We start from the raw sequence: 21,910 nt of genomic DNA on the forward strand, positions 1-21,910 counted from the left end.
GGGGGTCAAAGTCCAAGCTGCAGAGAGGACAATAAGGCTATGCGTGGAAACAAAGCCGAAGCAGAGCAGCAGCTGGCTGGTTCCTGGCACGCTGCCGAATCAAGCTTTGATTTTTGAAGGGACACGGGCACCAGCGCGTGCAGCGGCCGCTTCATTCTCGTAGAAGAGCCTGGAAGGGCGCACAGGCTGGTCGCCCGCGGGCGTGGGCAGCCGGCGGCTGGCATCCCTCCCCCTCGCGCCGCCCTGCCCAGCAGCGCCAGGCAGTGTCCCGCCGAGGGCAGGGCGGGGCGCGGTGGGGCCCGGCTGGGCGGCCGCCGCTGACGCAGTGCGGGGCCAGGAGCCCTGGGCGCCCCGGCGGGCGAGGAGTCCCGTGCCCCGCCGCTGGGAGGCCGCGTCCCCACCGGAGGGGGCAGGGCTCGCTCAGCCGGCCGCCCGGAGGCCGCCGGAGGCCGGCCTGCCACTCAAGCGCGCCTCGTCCCCGCCCCAGATCCTAGGGGGTGAGCGGGGGAGAAGGGGCGGGCGCCGCGCGCGGTGAATCACCTCCTCCTCCCGCTGCCTCGGCGCCGCCGCCACCTTTCCATTCAGTCGCCCAACATGGCTGTAGCGCGGCAGAGGTGAGCCGGCCGCCCTCAGCCGCACCAGCCTTCTGCGCCCGAGCGCCGCGGCCCCGGCGGCGCCTCAGCTCTGCGGTGCCGAGGCCCAGGGGCCCGGCCGCCGCCCGCCGCCAGCATGTGGGGCTCCCCGGACGAGAGCTCGGTGCGGGTGGCTGTCAGGTGAGCACGGGCGCGGGCGGCGGGCGCGGGCGGCGTGCTGGCCGCGGGCTCGGGGCGCCGGGAGGACCTGCTCTGGCCCGGGGCGCAGGCTGCCAGGTCGGAGCGACCCGAGGGGCATCTCGGCCGGGATCGGCGGCTGAGGAAACTGAGGCAGCGGGTCCCCGCCGGCCTGGCGCGCGAGGCCGGGTGCTCTCCGGGAGACCTTGATGTCCTCCCGCCGTCTGCGTTTGCAGGTGGCTGGCGGCTGCGCGGCGCCGGGTCCCCGGGGGCGTCCCGACTCCTCACGGGGAAGAGCTGTCGCCGCCCGCCTCGGCCGGGTCCCGCGCCCAGGGAGCCCAGGGAGCAGTCGCCTCAGGTTTGGCCGCCTTGGGCGATCGCCTGTCCGGCTTTGCCTGGAGGAGCTGCCTCTCTGCTGGCTAAGGTGCTTTTTTTTTTTTTTTTTAAATTATTTATAGAGTGTCTGTCATACGTGTACTTGCAGCTCCGGCCTTGTGAGGCAGGAGACAAAGCAGCAGACTGACAGCGCTGGCGACTGCGGGCCCCGCCGCCCACCCGAGTTCTAGATGTCTGTGCAAATGGGGCGTCTTCTAAGCATCACAGGGAACCAGATATGCACAAGCGTGTGGGTGGAGGAGAGAGATCTGGCCTCTCAGGCATTGGAATGGGAATTGTATTTAAGGTTAAAATTCACCCTTGTATAGGTGTGTAGAAGGAGGAAAATTCTTCAGCAAGAGCAAGGGTTAAATGGGTGCCTAGGTGAAACATCCTGCGGTTAAGCAGGGTGGATACAAAATAATAGTAACGTTATACGCGCCTGTGTGTGTGTGTTTTGAAATACTAGATACATCAAAATTACATTTTGGTCAATGACATGCACGAGTATTCAATACAATTTAGACAGTTTTGATACATGTCGAGAAGGAAAGCTCTGACAGTTGCTCATGGAAAACTGCAACATCATCACACTGCTTGAAAAATTAATGAAGCATTCATCGTGGAGTAAGCGCGTGCCTTTCACAGCTCTGGGAGTCTACTGTTAATTCACTTCTCTTTATTTATACTTTAATGGTATAAAAATAATCTGTCCTCCAAGAAATTCAGAATTATTCAAAATCTTCCACTCTTGTGGTCTTTCTGGAAAATTATTTAAAAAATTCTATCATGTAAGCCTTTTTTGTAGTTATTATTTTAGTGATAAATCTTGGTTAGGCATAGAAATGGCAGTTATATATATATATATACATATATATATATATACTTCGTATCTTTAACGAATTTACAGAATAAAATGAATTTTAAAGATTTTTTTTATTCCCCCATTGTATAGATGAGGAAATTACCACCCATAGAGGTGACAGTTTTATGACTGTGTAGAATCACCTGTTATAAGGCTTTTGCAGTTTTAATTTGGCCTTCTTGGTTATTTTAGGACTACTTATTCCATTGTTAGATACTACTGTTCCCTGCTACTACTTCTCTTCTTGCCTTTTAATACAAATTAATGACTGCACCAGGGCAGAGGAAGGGGAAGGAAAAAGATAGAAAACCCAGTAAGAGGTAATTTTATTAACATATCTGATCAAGGAAGGTGAAGAAGGAGCAAAAAATATTAATGAAAACAGATCATTTGGCTGTGAGAAAAACTATTTTTAGAGATTTGAGATTTTTATGTATGTATTCTCTAGAATATCATAAGGTAATTAGTTGACCGTTCTATTAAATCTGATGCTGCTTCCAATGGAGGCAAGCAGAGCCATGGATGACCCTCAAATGGCATCTATTGATAAATAACTTATGATTGGTTTTGTTTTGTTTTGTTTTTGTTTGAGACAGAGTCTTACTCTGTTGCCCTGGCATGATGCAGTGGCATCATCATAGCTCACTGCAACCTGGAACTCCTGGGCTCAAGCAATCCTCCTGCCTCAGCCTCCTGAGTAGCTGGGACTACAGGCGCGAGCTACCACTCCTGGCTAATTTTTCTACTTTTTTGTAGAGACAGGGTCTCACTCTTGCTCAGGCTGGTCTCGAACTCCTGACCTCAAGTGATCCTCCTACTTCAGCCTCCCAGAGTGCTAGGATTATAGGCATGACACACTGTGCCCAGCCAAATAACTTATGGTTGCTTTTGGTATGCATGTTAGCACTTTTTAGGTGAATGAATGTGGGTCTGATTTTGGGGGGAAAGCTTTATAGAAAGAAGCTTTAAAAAGAACTTAGTAAGCCACATTGTGAAAATCCAGTTTGGTGAAATTGGGGATTTTTTTCATTAAATACATTGTTCTCTGAACAGAGCTACTCTCAAAACTTACTTTATATAGGACAAAAATAACTTATGTTTATATAACACTTTAGTATTTGTAAAGTGCTTGGATATATATTATTCATTTATAACAAATTTTTACTGAAGGTATATCCCCATCTCTTTTATCCTGATTTCTGAGCTAAAAATAGTAATGATTGTTTGATACATATCATATGCCAGGGTTAGTGCTGTGTGTTAAGATGTTTTATATCATGTAAAATCTCATTTATTCCTCACAACAATCTGTGACTTAGGTCCTGTTATTATTATGGCCATTTTATAGATGAGGCACAGAATGATTAAGTAAACTACCCAGAGTTAAGCTGCTAGCAGATGGCATAATGAGGGTTCCAACCCAGACAGCTTGATGAGTTCAATTACAAATGAATGGCTTTGAGAGGTTATTCACATCTCCATATTGGCAGAAAAGATACATCTTCCGGAAAGAGAGGACCTGAACTTAAATCAACTAAAATATTTTCTCAGATTCTTTAATCTGTCTAGTGTCCTGTGATCCTACCTCCAGTTTGGGGTGGGAGTCATTCATCAGCAACATAAACAAATCAACACAAAATTTTGCATCTATACACAAAGTCAACAGAAGCATTTGACCTGTTTTTCTCTTTAGATGAATAATATAATAACAAGTAATGGAGAGTTGACTCCACTTGTGTAAATGCACAAATTGCGCTAGAGGTGCTTGGGTTTTATTAGAGGCTTATCAGTATGTTAAAGCTCGTGACTCTATTGTAGGTTTCTCAAAATAAGTGCATGGGTCATATAAGGCTTAAGAAGAAGATGTTAAACAGAAAGTTTCTTGTTTAGGGAGAACATTTTTTTATTCAATTTCCAAAAATACCTTTTGACAGTATATTTGAGGTGTTCTGCGGGTTATTTTTCATTGAAGGAGATGTGGATTCAGATGACAGCCCTTGCTGTTCCACCCCATGTGGCCATTGAACACCTGAATTATGATTAATGCTAATGAGGAACTAAATTTTTAATTTTGTTTAATTTTAACTAATTAAAATTAAAATTTAAAAACTGGTCCTTGATCCAGTTATGAGAAACTTTTAAGTATGCTTCAAACAACTTGGTTGTGTGGATCTACTTTTTCAACTGTAAAGTTTATGAAATCTAAATACTGATAAAGTATTTCTGATGAAAATTTAGTATCCCAATTAACATATGCTGTAAGTATAATGTATATATTGGATTTCAAGACTTAGTCTGAAAAAGTGAATGTATAATAAATAAGATGTATCTCAGTAACCTTTATATTGATTACATGTTGAAACGATATTTTGATTACATTGAGTTAAATAAAATTGTATTAAAATTAATTTTATCTATTTCTTTTTCCTTTTTTAAAAATGTGGCTATTAGAAATTATGAAAGTGTATATGTGACTAGTGCTGCCCTATAATTTAAAAAAATGTGAGGAATAAGTATAGAATAAAACTGTTTACAACCTCTCTATCATGGACTAACCACACCCTTAGGTCAAGAATATACCAAAATATTGGGTGTCTGTTTTTAGTGTGGATACACACACACACACACACACACACACACACACACACACATACATATATATATGTATGTACGTAAGATGTGATTTAATAGCAACATTTTTTTTCCTCAGGGTGCATAGGTATAGAAAGGTATTGATTTCTGGACTTAATAATATGGTTGCTGATTTTCTAGAAAATGTGGTAAGTTGAATGGATGGCTTAGATGTCATCAAATGAATCAAAAATGAACAATGATTTATAATGTATATTCTATTCTTATTATCTAAGTATATTGACTTGCACTGAATACTTAACTCAAAATGGTAAATTCAATTAAACATTTGGAATTCTAAATCTAAGATAATATGAGCTGATGTGTCCTTTTCCTTATCTCTGACTGCTGACACAACAGATTTGAAACTTTTTCCAGAGCTTTAGCTTGCAAAATATGTCAAGAGCTTGATGAAAGTAGAGATACAGAAGGGACTTTTGTGTTTCCATGTCATTGTATCTGATAACTAAAATTTCTTTGCTTGGCTTTGGCAGAGAATTGTATATATCCTTGACAGTGAGTTTGGATTAGTGTGTAATGTGGTCTAATTTATGTTTCAGTTTGCCATGTTTTCACCTTACTAAAGCACTTTTAAGAAGTGTCATTGCTCAGCAGGCCTAAGGGGTGGTTGGGTACTCAGAAGCTCAGTTTTAGGTCTGTCACTAGCATTTATTTACAATGTGACCTCTCTATACTTTTCTTTTTCCCTATGCTGAGGTGGCAACCTACAGATGTTAAGAATTATAACACCTTCGTGTGCAGTCTGTTACATATGACTTTTGTTGTTGCTGTCGTTAGTCAAACTGTTGGCACTAATGATGCCTCTATATTAACAGGAACTATTTTAACATTCCAAACTTTACTTTCCCAATAATATATTTTATTTAGGTACCCTTGTTACTGAAAAAAAAAAAAAAACCATGTAGGCTGTTATGGTCTCTTTGTCCCATTCTGGTTATAATGCACATGAACAATATTTTGTTTAATCTATGTTATGATCCTATGAGGTAGCTGGACAGATATTATCATCTCTATTTTACAGAGAAAAAAAATGAGTCTCAAGATTTCTCTGCCACTAAGTACCAGAACTGGAACTCACACTCAGATTTCTGACATCTGTTTCCATGTTCTTAAACATATTTCCAAATGTTTAAAAATTTTTGTGTGTATTAATTTCAATGTAATAAGGGTCTTTTAAGCTGAAACACTAAATAGACATGTGAGGTAATTATTTGGAACAATTTAATGTTTAGAAAATATGGGAGTGGGTAAGCATGGCCAACATTTATTTTATGGAATTAGATAGTTATTTGGTGTTTGGTCATTTGTTTATTCCTTCCTTCCTTAATTCAGCAAATATTTATTAAATGCCTACTATGTGCCAAACACTTTTCTACCACAACACACATGACACACATGGTCCCTGTTTTCATGGAGCTTGGACCTAGCAGTATAATCCTCTTTAAATACACAATATGTGTTGGTACTAACAAAAAATAGAATCCATGGCACAAAGTAGAAATGAAAGACAATTGTTGGAGTTAACATTTTATTTCTCAGTTACTTTTTTAAATAGCACTTTTTTTAGTCCATACATTCCTCAAGAACAATGAGTTAAAAGAAAAAGCATGCCCTGCTTCCAAACATATTTTATATAAAAATTGAACTCCAAAGCCGAGGCATTAGGAGGATATTATTTATATCATGTCAGACTTGGTATATATACCCTACTTTTATGTATTTGGATCAGGAAGTAATGGAAATGACAGAGAGGAGACTAAAGAGTTATCAGATGATATGAGTTGAGAGCCAACACAATTATCTTATTTATAAAATATGAGTTGGTACTTTTTCTTCAGATATAGTTGATTAAGTTTATAAAGTGTGGTGGACCTGTTTGTTATTTGGAACTCCATGGAAGTTCAGGTTTCATGTCTAATTATTACTACCCCTTGAGCTCTTGCCATTTTACCTGCTAATTGGTTAATATTTTGATGCATAATTATGGGGTAGTGAATGATGCACTAGAAATTCCAGTTTAGTGAAGCCATGAAAGCAGAAATTATCTTGGCAATTAATACTGTAATCTGCTTAATCTTCCAATTCTCATCAATTTCTTCTCAAAGAAGTTGACTTGAAATATTCATTATTATGGATGTTTTTCCCCCAAGACATGTTACAACTCACCTGTGAGACTCTGACTTATAAATTGTTCTTTTCTGTCAAAATCACATATGACCTGAATCTGAGTTTCAGATTAGGAAGCAAAACACATCAATGAAAATGCAAGTCAGATAATAGACAGTATTTATATAATGTATGTCATTAGAATAATTTTATTGAAAATAAAACAAAGTGTGTGTTGTTATTTTCAATACTTCTGTCTGGAAAGAGGATTTGTGAATTCAATGTGATTTTCCAGTGGATTAACTATTTAATCTTCTCAGAGTGTTAAAATAGTTTTCCTACGGCTCAGGCATTATTTGAAGCAAATGACAGCAAGCCAAAAGGACAGTTTTCATAATACCATACAATTATTGTGAGATCTTTTTGAATGTTTAAGAATTGTATTTAAGGTTCTTTTGTCATTTGTTTTCTGCAATTATTAAAACTTTATAAAGCTGGGTACAGTGGCACATGACTGTAGTCCCAGCTACTCTGAGACGCTGAGGCAGGAGGATCGTCTGAGGCCTGGAGTTGGAGACTGCAGTGTACTACAGTTGTACCTGTGAATAGCCACCGCACTCCAGCCTGGGTAACATAGTAAGAACCTGTCTCTAAAATAATTTTCAAAGAATTATATATTAAACATTTTATTTTATGGTTTTTCAGCCACTAAGTACTGGAATTATACCCCTAAAATTATTGACAAAATAGATTTTAAAGTTGAAAGGGACTTTGAAGGGACCAGCTGGTTGAGGCCTCTTCTTTGAGATAGTTGAGGCAATAAAGGCCTAGAGAAGTTGAAAGAATTGCTTGAGGTCATACAGCTAGAAGCTCAAGGCTTCTGTTGCTTAGTGCTGTGGATTTTCTAGGACTTCATGTCATGTTCTGTCATGTTCTGTCATTCCCAGAAATAGAATATCTTTATATTAAAACAAAAACCAAAAAATCAACAGTATAGTTTTTATCCCTTAAGCATGGCTTATAAAAGTTTAGTTTGATATTTAGATGAGTTCCTCCACCCTCAGTGCCCATTATTTTGGCTGTGTGAGTGCCTCAATTCTGGGAACTATATCAGTGATTCTAACAAGGATCTCTCAGAGGTAAAGAGAGAGGGACTCCAGGGGTAGAAACCCAGGTCTAAATTTTGAGGTTTATGGTATATTAAAATAAGAACAAATGCCAGAACTGTATTATAAAAATAATGTAGACTGCTTTCACCATTTACATGTAACACATAATGCTTTAATAACAACAGAAATATAATTTGTATGTAGCCTGGTTTGGAAATAATTTCAAACATGTAAATATAAGTTTTTTTGGTGAATTCTAGGCCCGGGACATGTGGCTTCCCCTCTCTTCCCCACCTTGGTTCTTAACACTCTTTTTTTTTTTTTTTTAACTCCAGCAGACTAAAGGATTAGAGCACATTCTAGTAATAACAGCCTCACAACAGGGAAGGTGGCTGGAGGGGGAGGTGGGGTGAAGCGTATTTATTGGGATCTGGAACGGAAGATAGAGGTAGAAATCAGAGTGGTTTCAAGAGATCCCCTTTTGAGTGTTACTTCACTAGATAGGTGGTTCTTAGGCTTTTAAACAACGTCTAAGCCCTTCCCATCCTTATTTCAGAAGAAAATAAAGAATACAACACATTTTGATTGTGATGGAGGCCTGTCATCCAAAAGTGCCCTAAATCCCACCTCTACGCAAAGCTTTTCTAGATTGCTGTCATGCAGAGAAATTTATGGCTTTTGGGGCCGTAGACCTTTCTTAGGTAATTCTTTTCTCTTTCCCTCTGAAATTCCAATAGGAGAGACATATACAATATGATGATTTTTACTGTCTGCTTGAAATGTTCCCAAAACTCAAAGAATATTTAATGCTTTTTTTTTTTAAAGAAGGTATTAAAGTGTTGGCAGCATTATTATAATAGAACATTTGAAGGACATTGGGATTATTGATTTGAAACAAGTAGGTATCTAAATGCTTAGTTTGGAATGAAGGTCATTTGGGATTTAACCCCAGGGTCAATCTACTTTGGTGACTTGTTCACCCTCATATGCTTCCTTAGGAAGAGAAAAGAACCAAGAAAAATGTTGAAACTTGGTAGTGGAGAGGTAGAGATCATGAACCCTCCTGTGAGCTAAAAATAATCAAGGACAGCTCAAGGTTTATTCCCCACTTTTCAGATCTGTTAATATGCAGTAGGATTTTAGTTTGTGAAATTGGATTTGAATTATTCTTAACTTTGGAGAGCTATGTCTGTCACTTGGGCATGACAATATCATAGATCTCTGAATATGATGAAGGAATTAAAGTTTTTCAGAATAGACATTCACATTCTTTGACACAGCTACAAACTCAATTAGGAGTTGCTTTAAATAGGAGACTTTATCTTTCAGCAAGCTGGAACAAGAGACCTTGGAGAAAGTCAATGTAGTTGATAATGATGCAGCATATTGATCACATGGTATATTAGTGAGGCATATGGCATATCTACCCTCAGTTGTATTACTCTTGATTGTGTTTACTTTTTTGGATCAAAATTTATTCATTTATTACATAATTATTGAGTGTCCACTGTGTACAGGAATCTCATAAGCTAGAGCCATTAAAGCCATTGAAGCCAAAGTGATATAATAGAATATAAAAGAATAGTACTGGAGGGTTAGAAGACTGTTTGGTCTATACTCTTACCCATGATAAATTCAGTCTTGGCTACGTAGTTTTCTACCTATCTCAGTAGATTTGGGAAGGAATCAAAAGAGACAACCATATGAAAACACTTGGAAAATGGTTTTTACACAAACATAGATAGTAATATTATTAGAGATGAATTTGATATAACTAACTGTTATGGTTTGAATGTGTCCCCCAAAGTTCATGTGTTGGAAACTTAATCCCCAATACAATGGTGTTGGGAGCTGGGGCCTAATAAGAGGTGATTAGTTCAGGAGGGCTCTGATAATGTCATTATCAAGGGAGTGGGTTAATTACCTTAAGAGTGGCTTTGTTATAAAAGCGAGTTCAGCACCTTCTTGCTCTCCTGAGCATATGCTCTTGCCCTTTCGCCTTCTGCCATAGGATGATGCAGCCAGGACCTTGCCAGATGCAGGCCCCTTGACTTTGGGCTTCCCCCATTCATTATAAATTATCCAGTCTGTGGTACCCTGTTAAAGCAACACAAAATAGACTAAGACATCAACGATGGGCATGTTGGTTATATTCCAAACTCTAGCAATTGGGTTAGTTATTCTCTGATGTGTAACCCATAACTGGAATTTGCAAAGTGTTTCAAAGGTGTTTGTATCTATTTTTTTGTGTTTTGAGTGTCTATTACTTGAACCACTATAAATGATACAACATTACATAATCACATACCATCCTGCCCTACCCTACCACTTTTTTTTTTATAGTTTAGTAGAATCCACCACTTTTATTCTTTCTTTCCCCACATAGGCTTTTAATTGGTATAGTTTTTAGTGTTTTGTAAAGTTACAACCATGTACTTTGTAAGAGCAATAATAGTTTTGGGTTTTACCTTTTTTTTTTTTTTTTGAGTCAGGGTCTCACTCTGTTGCCCAGGCTAGAGCACCATGGCATCGTCATAGCTCACAGCAACCTCAAACTCCTTGGCTCAAACGATCCACCTGCCTCAGCCTCCTGAGTAGCTGGGACTACAGGCTTGTGCCACCACACCCAGCTAAGTTTTCTTTTTGTAGAGATGGAGTCTAGCTATGTTGCTCAGGCTGATCTTGAATTCCTGCTCTCAAGCGATCCTCCAGCCTTGGCCTCCCAAAGTGCTAGGATTACAGGCATGAGCCACTGCACCTACCCTGAGTTATACTTTTTACTAATTTCTTAATCTAGTGTAAGAGGATGATGAGTAAATTAGATAATAAAAATGTGAATTTTCCTTCTGAATTAGCTTGTACTAGATTTTTGAAACTATTGCTAATGCTTTCCTTTTGCTGCTTCTCATCAACTGTGGCAACAAGCCATTAAACTAGGCTATGGATAAAAGAGCACTATAAGGGGTAAACTGAGTGAAAGGAGCAGAAGTAATAATGTATATAATTTTTAATTATAAATTTACTTTTTAAATAATTTTTTCTGGGACCTGGAGCTGATGGGGCAATGTACCTACAATATTCATTGATAGAACTTAATGTGAAGACTTAGCTGAAGGCGTTTTAAAAGAAAACTGATAGTTAGAAACAAGAAATAGATCTTGCAAGCCTTGTCTAATTGTCTAAAAATCAGCTTGTAATTTCATAAGAAAGTTATTTTTATTTAATTTTTTTCCCTATTGAAATAGGGTAATCACATTAGGAAAAGTATCAGGGAACAGATGAGAAAAACAGTCAATGATAGTTCACCACACTAATATAATTACTATTTGCATTTTGGTATATTTCTTTTTAGTCTATTTTCATATGTATACCTACATTTTTTAAAGTGTTATAATTAGCATGTGGATATCCTTTTTTAACTTGGTATTTATCACTTTAGAGTATAGCATGAGGATTTTCCCCTGTCTTTATATTAAGGAAGGATATTTTGATTAACATGCCAAATATTATATACCATCTGCTTTATTTCAATAATTCAGTACTATATATATTAAATTCAGTGCGTCCAATAGTAATTTAATTGGCAAGCCTTTATTATTTAATAAGGGCATTAATTTCATTTTTCTAAGAGTTGTGTTGTCTCCGGTGATTCTTGGTAATGTTTTCATTTCTGCTGATAAGCACTGACTCTACAAATGATAATTTCCTGGAATTAAAGTGGGGAGCGTAGTGCTGTTAACACAGAATATGTGGTTAAGTGTTATGGTACTGAGGATGCTTTTCAGGAAAAGATATATAGATGTTTAATTTTAACTTTTCACCTATATCTATAGAAAGATATAATGTATTAGGATAATATAGACATTTGCTCAACATATTATTCTAAGCCACTGATGGTAAATCAAACACAAGTTCATAACTGTTTCATGTTCCTTGAAAATCAAAGCGTTTCTAAGGCATTTATTTTGCTTGTTTTTACCTAATGTCAACACAAAACACTTCTGTTTGAGTAAGCTGTTGGTCACCTAGTCTGCATCTGTCTGGCCCTATAATGGAGGTTGTCAACTGCTAATTCAACATGAGATTACAGATTTCATTCCTGGTTATTTGACCTGCCATTTAAAGTTCCTTAATCCAAATGTGACATCTGTGACATTTTCAAGTGTCAATTTCGGCAATACAATATGAGGCTTTTGAATTTTAGTTTGCCAACTTGCCCTTAGATTGGCAACAAATTCCATCTGTCCTTGATTATATTCTTATCTATTTTGTTACATAAGCGTAATTGGATCTTCTGTTGCCTTTGTAGCAGATTCAGTTCTTGTCTTTGAGTCTAGGGTTTCTTTAGTTACCTTTCGTTCTTAATTTTTTATTAACTTGGTATAACTCGTCATAATTTTTCACACGCATGTGTTCTATGACTGTGGCTGGCCTTTGAATCCGTGTCTTCGTTAATCTCTTTCAGATGAAGTCCGATGCCCTAAATGGGCAGACTCAGTCCCTCTTGAGTTTCTGGGTCAGTCCTAAATAAAGCCATGGTAAATCAGAGCAGTGGTTTTTGCTCCGCCAACCCATTAGTCTGAAATTTGTTTTGCTTCTCCAAACTTATTGATTGTGCCTGTGCTTTTAGGTTCATAACCTTCACTATAACCTCGTATTTTGTTTGTCCAGACTTGGTTTCTTGATTTCTATCTCTTTCACCATATCTTGAATGTAAACCCACTTGATTAAGTGAAATTATTGAAAGCCCCCTTTCTGTGGAGACAAAAGGGAAACTTGTTCCCTTTTGTTCCATCTGGGATCTCCTTCAACTCATCTGGGCCACTCAGAACTAGAAGCTGCCATCATATTGATCCCACTTGTGTACACAGGCTGGCTGGCACTGATCAAGTCTGAGTTACCTCTGGACCTCACTTCACTGCCATGTAATGCAGGCCTCTGGCCAGCCTAGTTGTTTAGTTTTCTCCTTTACCCCATGTCAGCCTGGAGTCCCTAGTATATTTTGAACCTAAAATCACCTGAGATTGAGAAGCTGCCATTTTGGCATGTGTCTTAGTCTATTTTCTGTTGCTATAACGGAATACCACATAGGAGTAACTTGTAAAGGAAACAGTGTATATAGCGCACGATTCTGGAGGCAGAGAGGTCCAAGAGGGTGGCGCTGGCATCTGGTGAGGGTTTTCTTGCTATATTGTAACATGGTAGAGGGACATCGCATGGGAAGAGGGAGGGAGTGTGTCCACTCAGGTCTTTCTCTCCTGATAAAGTCACCAGTCCCATCATGGGGGCGCCACCCTGATGACCTGATCTAATCCTATTACTTCCCCAAAGCCCTACCTCCAACCGACATGTGAATTTGGGAATTACGTTTTCAACATATGAAATTTGGGGGACACATTAAATCGTAGCAGTATAGGATTGACATGGAACACACCCCCCACACACACACGCACACACACACACAAAGGAGTTGATTGAATCTGGCCAACATGGTAGAAAGTATATTAATGCTAATAAGCAAAAAGAAATTGATAATTTTCTTTTTTTAATTTATTTTTTTAGATTTTATTATTTATTTATTTTTCATTTTTTTTATTTCAGTATATTACGGGGGTACAAATGTTTAGGTTATGTATATTGCCCTTGCCCAACCCGAATCAGAGCTTCAAGCCTGTATTTGTTTCTTCATATCAGTTGCTGAAAAAGATTTTCAAGCTCTTATGATATTTTGGTTAAAAAGCATATATGGGTTTGTCAAGAAATTTTGAAGTTTAAATCCTCATCTGTAGCTCTCCTGATTGTCATTTTGCAATGGAAAATTTTGGTCACTCCTGAACTTTATGTACCTTTGCATTAATATGAAAATAGTTTTGTTGGCTTCTGCTGAGGCCATACAATATATGCACAGTGACAGCTTGGCATCTTACTTTTGATAAAACAGCCCAGAGATTGTGTGCAGAGTTAGATCGGGCCACTGGTGCACACTCTGCAATTGCTCAGTATGGGGTTGGCACACCTAGGTGAGTCAGTCATTGCTTTTTTCACAGCAGGGTCACCGACAATGGGATGGGATAGGGAAGAAGAATGTGTGAGGGAATTAAGGGCACCAATTCTTGATAACAAGTAGCCATCCTGGCTCTTTAGTTCAATCATCCTGCAGCCCTGTATTCCAGAGTAAAAGCATCAAGGCTCTGTGGCAATGATGCCATCTCATTCCAGTATCTATCGAGCTGATGAGAACTGGTTGATATCCCCTCTCTCTTTTTCTGGCTCCACAGTCCTATTAATTTTCTCTCTTGTCCTCACCCCTACCCCTTTTTAAATTTTATTTTCTTTTACGGCATGGCTTATTGAAAAAAGACTATGGGCTTTAGAGTCACAAAGAATTGAGTTCAAAAATTTCAGGACAGTCACTTAACCTTTATGAGACTTAGTTTTCTCATCTATAAAATAGAGTTAATACCTATGTTATAGGGTTGTTAAGATTATAAAATGTTGTTTAGAAGTGTTTGGGAGATGTTAGATTCTTTTTCTTTTTTCTTTTAGTTTTACCTCTCTTCTTTTTCCTCCTCCTCCTCCTTTTATCTCTTACTTCTTTTTCTCTCCACCTTTCTATTTCTATCTCTAACTCTATTTTTGCTCTTCTAGGTGATGTCTATTGACTAACCATAATTTCTTTTTTAATCACCTCAAGGTAGGGATAATTTCTTTGATGAGCTCTTGTTTATAAAACTCCACTTTCATCTTGGTTGGTTTCTTTATCTGTGAAGTGGAGATAATAAGAGTACTAACATCATAGGATTTTTATAAGAATTAATTGACATAAAGCACTCAGAATAATGCCTGGCACATAGTAATCCACAATAAATGTTAGTTGGATTAATTTGTAAAAATCTATTTCTTTAACAGAGATTCTTTTAAGCCTTTACTTGGGCCCCCTTTTTATAATTTATTATGTCTGTCTCTAATGATGAAGAAAAGGGATGAAAAAGGTACCTTTATATTTGATAATACATGACCTTATTATCACCAGCTGAAGTCATCAGCATTGTTTTTATGTGATAGAATGGATGTCTTGGTTTTTCTTTTCTGAGTATGTTGCGTTGTGAAAGTCAAGATTGAGATGATTGTACTCTCTGGAGCAATTTGAATAAAATATTTTCTTAATCTTTGTTCTCTGTTGGTATGTATACTAATGGAATTACATTCCTTTCCTGTTGATCTTTAAGGACATGGGGGATACTTATTGATTTCCAACTGCTTACCTGGCAAGGGGAGCTGACTGTCATGTTAATCCTTAAACCTCTTAATTATATGGCTTAGTATATCATTAACCTGAGCTTATACCAACAGGATTTTTACTAAGATCCCAAAAGTGATCAGATGCACACACACATTTTATATATAAACTCTAAGAGAATATCTCATTATTTCCATGTGGCATACCTAGTGTGAAGTCATTTTTAAAGACTGACTGGAGTGATAGTGTTCTCTTGCTAATTTAGCAAAGACATTTGTGTTTTTATTTGTAGTTATGAGACAAGTCATCTTTATATTTTAATTGCCATGGTTAAATAAGAAAAAAATCAACAAACAAGTATTTATGGCTCTCTTTTTTTCTTAGCACCTCACTCAGTAATTGGGTCTTTACTGTTTACACAATATTAGCTGTTGAAACCTTTGACTAGATTAGTGAGTTTGCATTGAAAAACAAGTTTCAGAGAGATGAGATATCAACAAATGAAGCCTGAAACTTAAATGATCTTGAAAACAAACTTCACTTTTTAAGTCAGACCTGTTTAGAAAACAAACTTGATCGAACTGTTAAAACAGATACCTTTTATGCCCTTCACAAAAGTTGGTTTACTGTGAAATGAAACACTATGGTGACAGATGGACCTAGAATATATGTGGTAGAAAGTTAAATGAACTGTTGAGGATGACTAAGAGAGCCCTGTTTGCTGTCTTTGACAAGCAAAAGAATCATCCAAATATAAGATATTAAAATAATGAACACAATGGTAGAAATAGTTATATAACTAAGGATGAGTATCTTTCAAAATTACCCCTACCCTCATATTGCAAAACAGATGCTTATGTATTGGAATTGTTTTTATACATTCTGATGAGAACTATGTTCTCTATTTACCTGGAAAAAAGAAAAGATGCAGTAACAGGAATTTCTGTTTCCCAAAGCAGTCATGTTTGTGCCTTTTTTCCTTTTGTTTATTTGCACATTACACAATTTTCCTTTTACAATAGAATCTTTTAAAATGAACTTTGGTGATTAAAGTAATGCTGTTGGACTTTGAGTTCAAATCCCTTTTATTCCATGGACTTGAGATGGTGATGGTGTAAAAGTAGCCCTGTGGAAAAATAACGTTACACATTTCTATGACTCAGGTTCTTCTGTGTATAAAGTGGATAATACTTTTGCCAAGTACATTACAGGCTCTCTTTAAGTGCAGTGAGTAAAATGTAAAAAGAAAGGCGTTGCTCCAAGCTCACTGTTAAGCACAGCAGAAGTTAAGTAAGTATTCTGATATCTAAAGAAATGAATTTGTAAGGATAATAAGTAGCTCCCATCCCTGACCATTCCAATTCAATTCAGATCAGATCAATTCAGTGCACTTTAATTTAGTTAAATTCAATTTATTAGTTTTTGAACCTCACTAAGACCAACATACTTTCCTAGGGAAGTGCAAGATGAATCACATATGGATTTTGCCCTTGAAAAACTCAGTCCAGTTGAGAGAGTCTTACGTGTCTATACATGACCTGATGGCTCTCCCATGAAACATGCCAAAAATGAAGTATAAACACATTATGTCTAAGCTATTGGAATAATCTACCCCTATAGACATTGTAATCACATTAGAAACTTTCTCAGGTAGAAAAATGACCCTTATTTTCCAAAATAGTAATGTAAATGCTTCTTAATAATTTGGGTCCCATGACAGCTAATCTTTGCAATCTCCTAATCTTTAACATAGATTCATTGGTTTATTTTTCTTTTCTTCTGTATTTATCTTTTCTAATGATTTCCTAAGTTCTGTGCTCATTCCTTTTTTTTTTTTTTTTGAGACAGGGTCTTGCTCTGTCACCCAGGCTAGAGTGCAGGGGTGTCATCATTGCAACCTCACTGCAACCTCCAGCTCCTGAGCTCGAGTGATTCTCCTGCCTCAGCCTTCCAAGTAGCTGGGACTACAGGGACACACTGCCGTGCCTGGTTAATTTTTCTATTTTTTTGTAGAGCCAGAGTCTTGCTCTTGCTCAGGCTGAACTCGAACTCCTGGCCTGAAGGGATCCTTAGCCTCCCAAAGTGCTCAGATTACAGGTGTGAGCCACCGTGCCGAGTCTCATTCCATTATTTAAATTTTCTGTCAATGAAGTTCATCCTATTTTCATCATATATTAAATGCAAATATTTATTAACAGTTGTTCATCCACACATACAAGGACATGAATTCATTATACATATGTGTATATGTGTGCATCCTCGCAAATTTCCACATATCCTTTTCTCACACAGTTAGTTAATAATATTTATTCAGAATGGCCAGCTTGGATCTGAGTGAGGTAGAAAGCTTCTATGAAAATTTCCTAAAATATTTCATTTCTAAAAATATTTTGAATACAATTTAACACTCCTTTGTTAACTGCTTATCTTTTCCTTGTATGCCCATTTCATCAATCCCAGTGTTCTGTGGGTACCAGGTTATGTTTTTTCTCAGTTGACCAGTGATCTGTTTTATCATTCAAAGACCCAAAGCATGTTAAACATTTAATATTGACAGAGTTTTGCTCTTGAATCTTGGATAGACTTCTAGATGTTCTTGACAGCTCCATTTTTTAGAATCTAATCTCACTTCTGTTAGATGTACCTTTCAGAGTAGCCAGCTCTTATTATAAGGGCATGACAGAAACATGATTTCTTAAAAGGAAAATGGGCTTTAACATCAGGAACCTTGTTTGAACCTGACTCCTTTCCTAGTTTTTAGTCTTGGGTGAATTATTTAATTTGCCTGAGCCTCAGTTTCTTCATTTGTAAAGATATTGATAATATATACCTCATAGAATTATTCTCTTTTAAGGGTGCCTTTCCTGACTAATTCTACCATATTCTTAACACTATAGCCCCTCAACATATGTAAGTATAAATTATATTATATGATAGTATGCTTATTTAAAGATTGCTTTGTAAATAATTGTCTTTATTATCTTGGGTTTTTTGTTAGTTTTTAATTCCTCTTCTGATGGGTAGTGAATTATTCAAGAATAAGGATAGGCTCTTTTCTATCTTCCTTGTTCTTCTCTGTCAGTGCTTAATACATCAGCAGGCATATCAGCTCTGGTATTCAATAGGAGAAGAGAAAAATATAGTATACTTCTGAAAATCCTTATGGAGACTTCACTTAGTCTGTCAAAAAACATTTGACTGCTGTTGATGTGCCAGGAAGCGTGTTCTGGGTGTTGAGAATATAGATGTAAGCAAGATAAGAGTTTCCACCCTCAAGGAGCTAACCATTGGGTGAGGATAGAGACAATAAACATTAAAAATTTTCTTTTTCAGACATTGATATGCACTCTGGAGAGGATAAAACAATATGCTTGATAGTGATTGGCCTTGGTTGGGAGGTCACATTTGAGTTGGCACCCAAATATTAAGAAGTGATCCATGAGAAGATCTGAGAGAATAGCATTCCAAGCAAAAGCAAGTGGAAAAGTCCTGAGAAATCGGCTGGCCTCATAGTGGAATGATGAAAAGAGCAGTATAGATAGATATAGAAAATAGGAAAGAAGATGGTGATAGGTAAGATCAGAGACGTAGGCAGGAGGTAGATCATGGAGGGCCTTGTAGTTCAGGGTGGAAATTTTGTACTTTATTTTAATTTTAGTGGGAAGCCTTTAGAGAGCTTCAAGTGGAGATGTGACATGATCTGATTTACATTTCAGAAAGAAAACGCTAGTTGCTAGGTACAAGGTGGACTGCATTTTAAGAGTTAAAATGGAGGTGTGAAATTAGTGAGAAAACTACGTTTGTGTTTCAAGAGGGAGAGGAAGGTGGCTTGGACTAAAAAATAGTATAAGTGATGAAGAGTAGGTTTGGGGAGATAGAGTTGTTTGAACTTGCTGATAAAGAGTGTGATGAGAAGAGAAAATTTAAGTAGATTCTTAGGTTTGGGATTTTGAAAGGAAATTGATTTTTGGGGGGATGAGATCATAGTTCTACTTTGTGGTGAGATTGCTATGAAGTTGTTATTGAATGTATGAGTTCAGATCACAGGGAAGATGTCTGGTCTGAAGATAAACTTTTGAGAGTCAACAGCATTTAGAGGGTTGAAGCCATGCCACTGGATACATTCACCCATAAAGAGAGAAGAGTAGGGAAGACTTATGGGGAAAGAGCTATGGGACACTCTAAAATTTAGAGGCCAAAGAAAATCCAGTCAAGGAAACTGGAGAAGAGCAGTGAGTAGTGAGGTAAGAAGTATGTTGCCCTAGAAGTTGGTTTCAAATGTTGCTGAGAAGTCAAGTAAGATGTGAGCAAAAATTGACCATTGGCTTTGGTAAGAGTTAAGTTATTGGTGACTCAGATATGAGCTATTTCAATGGAGTACTTGATTGTAGTAGGTTAAGGAGAGAATGCTAGGTGAGGACATAGTGGAATCAATAATGCATGTGATTTGGTGGATCTGGATGTAAAAAGATGAAGTAGTTCTTTTTTGATTGCATTTTTTTAACAGAAATGAGAATGGTTTTAAGGAGGGCAAGGAACTACGAGATTATGTTGTTGGATGTAGGGGATTTGAAGTTGGCAAGAGTACTTACAGGACTACTAGTGGTGAAGGGGACATTATGGACTGTAAGTGACATCAGTGAAGCTGTGTGTCAGGGACAGCAGTAAAGGGTGTTCAAAGGTAGTAAAGTTTGATGACATGTGCTTCAAAGAAGCTGGGGTCTTTGAAGGGGGAAAGAGAAGAGGTAGATTGGAAATTGCACTAGGGAGCATGAAGAGAACTCACCTCCAGGCACTGACTTATATGTGGTGGAGAAGAAAGCCTTACTTGAGAGCACTTCAATAAAAGGCAGGTCTTCAGGGGATGAGCAGGTAAGGTTTTAGATTGAGGGTATGGGTGAGTTTTTAATAAACATAGTTCATTTTTACATATTTATCAAGCACTTACTATGTGCCAGAAGCAACTATGCTAAGCCCTAAACACGTATTAAGTCATTGGATCCTCATAATAATCCTATAATCTAGGTACAATTATTAGTCTCGCTTTATGAATGAGGAAATTGAGAAGTTAAGCACCTTGCCCATGGTCACACAATTGGAAGTGACAAGACTGGATTTGAATCTTGCCAGTGTTCCAGGCTTAACCACTCTCCTATACTGCTGATGATGGGTGATGATTTCCAGTACACAGTGGAGGTGTTTAGGAAGGAAGTGAGAAATAGACAATGGGGCAAAATTGGAGGGTATACAGAGAAGTATTGAATGAAGAATTTTATATTGAAGATGATCTTGGAAGCTTGTACCTCAGATGGAGACTGGTGAAAAGCAGTTTGATGAGCTTGTTCTAGATTTTAGATCAAAGAACAACTTCAGATGGCTGGTTTTGCAGAGGGCTTGAGGTGTTTTGCTAATTGGAAAAAAGTGGCTAATGAAAATTTTGAGGTAGTACCTCATACCACTGAGAGGAGTTGCAAGGGTAATTGATTATATTTTGGTAGCAGTGGCCTCCCATTTTATTGTTTTGTCTTATTGACAGTCTTAGGTGAACATTATATTGACTAGAATTGTAGTTCTTATCATCTTATATTATTAAGACAACCGCTTTTGGCTGCAAAATTTGGAACAATACTAATGACACTAAAAGGAATATGCAAGTTGACTTTTATAGTAAAAATTTTTATTTTTTTTTACTACTTGCAAAAGTTAACTCTTCTGATTGTAAAAGTATTATTTGTTAATTTTGGAAAATTTATAAGAATTTTGCCACTCTGATAAATACAAAAGCATGTTATTTTATTTCTGCCTATTATATTTTAATACAGTCTTAGGGATACATTCTGAGAAATACATTGTTAGGTAATTTCGTCTTTCCTCAAACATTGTATGCATAAAGTACTTACACAAACCCAGATGGTATAGCCTACTACATACCTTGGCTGTATAGTAGAGCCTATTGCTCGGAGACTACAACCTGTACAGCATTCAGTTATTGTACTGAATATTGTAGGCAATTGTAACAGAATGGTAGTGTTTGTGTATCTAAACATATCTACACATAGAAAATGTATGGTAAAACACGGTATTATAATCTTATGGGACCACCATCATATATATGTTCTGTCATTGACGGAAATGTTGTTATATAGTACATGACTGTATTTAAGTAATATAACCCAAAATCAAATCTTATTGTATATACAATTTTCCTTCATGTTTTTTTCTTTCACTTTTTTTTTTTTTTTCAAGAGCATTTTCCTAGATCGTTAAGGTGTCCTTTCAGATCTCATTGCTGAAGACTGTATAATTGCTTTGTTGAGTGGGCTGAATTTGGTAGGTTACAGCTAGGGAATTTTGCTTTATGCTTCAATCTGGATTTGTCTGATTTTTCTTTCCAACCTCTTGGGTAAGTTCCATTACTTTCAGGTTACTTTCAGCTGTAAGAATGGTCTCATTTTCAGGAATTAGAGTACTGCCCCATCTAAACCCAAATCATCCAGTTCACTTTGCATCCAGCTCAGCCCTGACTGAAGACTTGATGACCTACAATGGGAAAGGGGGGCTCCCCTACTTCCCCTTGCTCTGCTTCAATTTGCTTTTCCATTCCTCCTTCCATGCTGTTTGTGAGTCTTCAAAACAGAGAGTAGAGATACATTTAAGGAAGATGAGCAAAATTTCTTTTTACCTAGTGCTCTTTGTAGTTCTTTTCCTGGTGCTCTTTGTAGTTCTCTCTTGCTTCCACTAGCTGGCCATTATGCCCTTGGGTTCTTAGCAGAGCCTCCTGAGGGCAGCCCTC

General features: G+C 37.9%; 1 protein-coding gene across 8 annotated transcripts in view; it reads left to right on the top strand.

The window, feature by feature from the left end:
- The first annotated feature begins 429 nt into the window (after positions 1-429).
- Positions 430-21,910, top strand: part of KIF21A (kinesin family member 21A) — a 137,211-nt gene continuing 115,730 nt past the window's right edge. For all 8 annotated transcript variants that reach the window (XM_045554021.1, XM_045554022.1, XM_045554024.1 and 5 more), the window contains exon 1: positions 430-773. In XM_045554021.1, the coding sequence (XP_045409977.1) occupies positions 730-773 (44 nt within the window). In that variant the 5' untranslated portion in view covers positions 430-729. The remainder of the gene's footprint in view (positions 774-21,910) is intronic.

Source organism: Lemur catta, chromosome 6 (assembly GCF_020740605.2).
Source record: "Lemur catta isolate mLemCat1 chromosome 6, mLemCat1.pri, whole genome shotgun sequence".
Classification (NCBI taxonomy): Eukaryota; Metazoa; Chordata; class Mammalia; order Primates; family Lemuridae; genus Lemur; species Lemur catta.